Raw genomic sequence first — 2,500 nt, forward strand, 5'->3', positions numbered from 1 at the left:
CAACTAAAGGTAAAGAGAGGCTGTAGCAGCTTCAGTTCCAAAGCTAGAACAACACATTGGTATCAAAGTAAACTAGACAACCTAAGGAACCCATGCTGTGCTAGCTTGTTAGGAAGGGAGCTAAATATTGCTCCAACCTTAAGCTAAAATTTGGAGAGGGAAAAACTGGCATGGCCTTTTTCAAAGGTGTCCGTTAACCTCTGACCTCCAGATATTTGAATGAAAATAGGTTCTGTACATACCCATGAGTCTCCCTGTAACACTTTATGATCATGCCATACAGTCTAAGTGTGTTACTGTTGCCTATTTTCACACTGGTGTTGTCTTCCCGTCGACCGTGCAACTTTTAGTTTTTCTGGGTCAATATTTTAATAAAAACTTTTCTCTCAACATTTTGTTCTTCTTTTTCCCCTTCTGTTTTTGTCACTTTTCACAATTTTGTTTAAGTTTTTCCAAACATTTTTGCACGCTTATTTCCCCAAGTTGTCGTCACATTTTATATATTATTACATATATATATATATATATATATATATATATATATATATATATATATATATATATATATATATATATGTATATATATATATTTATGATGCTCTTACCTACGACTGTGACTCTCACTCCTGATCGGTTAGTGAAAGATGCTCTGGGCTCATTAGCTTCCATTCTGAAGCGAAAATTTGCGTTGTCTTCCTCCTGTAAATCTGAGATCTGTAAAGTGCAGTCTCCCTTCTTGTCTCCCAGGTATCTGTAACGAGGGTCATTGTTGTTTGATTCGCTGTCGTACACAGACGGAGTGGTAAAAACACAGAGTTCGTGGTTCTTGCACCAGACGACTCTGATGATCTCGATCAAAACTTCTCTTCCATTGACAACGACAGACTTCAGTGGTGTGAAGGAGCAGGGGAGGGTGACGGTCGACCCTTTCACACCACAAACAGGATCTGGATAGTTCACTCTTTGGCCCAGAGCATCTGACAAACACAGGAAGAACAAGAAGAAGAAGAAGAAGAAGAAGAGACAAACATGATTGTAGTAAATTAATAACAGAATTCAGTGTCGCTGATTCTCTTCTTCTTTGTAAACTGAAGTCTGATTGTAAAAACAAACATTTCTCACCTGACATTTTTGTGCGTGTGTGTGTGTTGCTGTGTGTGTGTTTTGTGTGTGTGTGTGTGTGTGTGTGTGTGTGTGTGTGTGTGTGTGTGTGTGTGTTCATCCAAATTGAAGCCAGCCATCCCATTTATCATCATCTTTAAAAAAAACTACGATATGATATCATCAGTGTTGGTCATCTTTAAAAAAGTAATTAGTTACAGTTACAAATTACTTCTCCCAAAAAGTAATTGAGTTAGTCAGTTACCACATTGTAAAAATAATTAGTTACTCAGCAAAGTAACTGTGACGTTATTTTTTTATGTTCTATATCGCTATTACATTCTATAACATCTTTAACGTCAAAGATGTTTATATTAACTGATTGAAGAATAAAAACACTATATACAGTATCACCTGTTAGTGTCCTGTTAGCATGTGTTGATGTGAGGGGCTTCATAAGATTGGAGTTGCTTGAGGCAGACGTGGATAAAGTCTTTTTTCCTGGGCGTAGCGTGCGAGCGAGAAGTAGTGCCGGTACTTCCAGGTGGAGAACGCTACCTTTGAATGTCCCTGGCTCGTCACCATTGTCTCGGTCTTGTGTTTAGTGGTAGTCAGAGCGTGCAGTGAGACAGCGTGAGCAGGGCATCCGCCCAGCCGGCCAATCATCATCGCATTTGCAACAGTGTCATCATCACCCCTGCTCTCTCCAGACAGCTGGTGTGTAGCCAAAGCCTAATACCTCCGATACCTCGCGCTTCATTCAACCAAATTGTAGTAACGCGCCACTTTACATTCTCAGTAACGATAACAGCGTTGCAACGATGGGAAAAGTAATTAATTAGATTACTCCGTTACTGAAAAAATAACACCGTTAGTAACACAGTTATACTTAAATGCCGCTACTCCCAACACTGGATATCATATTCCACATTGTTCAAACATTCTGGGTATTATTCAAGTTTTTAATAACATTCAATATCATTAATAATAATTACCATTCCCATTCCCACTTTATCAACTATTCTCACTACTTCACCTTCTTCTTACACAATCCAAGCGTCAGCCTATCAACACAGAGTAAAGTGACGAAAAAGACTCTGATGTTACCTGTCAGGACCAACATGACGGCCCAGAGAATCTTTTTGTCCCAAACTGCCATCCTTACTTCGGTCTCTTCAGGCTGGGACTCCTGACAGAAGAGTGAGCCGAGCGTTAACGGACTGACGGACAGACAGGTTGGGACAGATATGTCAAGAAACACCTTTAACTACTCTCTGACTTCCTGTTTTTCTTACTTTTCTCACCAACTTTGCTTTCTATTACTGTTACTTCCCTAATCTCTGAGAGGAAAGTTCCTCAAAACAGCTGATTAACCCAACAACAAACTCTACAGGATGAC

The 2,500-nt window shown here is 39.5% G+C and overlaps 1 protein-coding gene across 3 annotated transcripts in view; it reads right to left on the bottom strand.

Annotated features, from left to right (window-relative positions):
* The window catches only part of LOC114562969 (sialoadhesin), a 7,461-nt gene that overhangs the window by 1,601 nt on the left and 3,360 nt on the right, over nt 1-2,500 (bottom strand). For 2 of the 3 annotated variants that reach the window (XM_028589689.1, XM_028589690.1), the window contains exons 3-4: nt 2,209-2,290; nt 606-977 (exon numbers count right to left, since the gene is read on the bottom strand). In XM_028589689.1, coding sequence (XP_028445490.1) covers nt 606-977; nt 2,209-2,260 — 424 coding nt within the window. In that variant the 5' untranslated portion in view covers nt 2,261-2,290. Of the gene's footprint in view, nt 1-605; nt 978-2,208; nt 2,299-2,500 lie in introns of those variants that run through there. The other variant, XM_028589691.1, reaches the window with a different exon arrangement.

The sequence above is a fragment of the Perca flavescens genome, chromosome 10, assembly GCF_004354835.1.
Source record: "Perca flavescens isolate YP-PL-M2 chromosome 10, PFLA_1.0, whole genome shotgun sequence".
NCBI classification, from domain to species: Eukaryota; Metazoa; Chordata; class Actinopteri; order Perciformes; family Percidae; genus Perca; species Perca flavescens.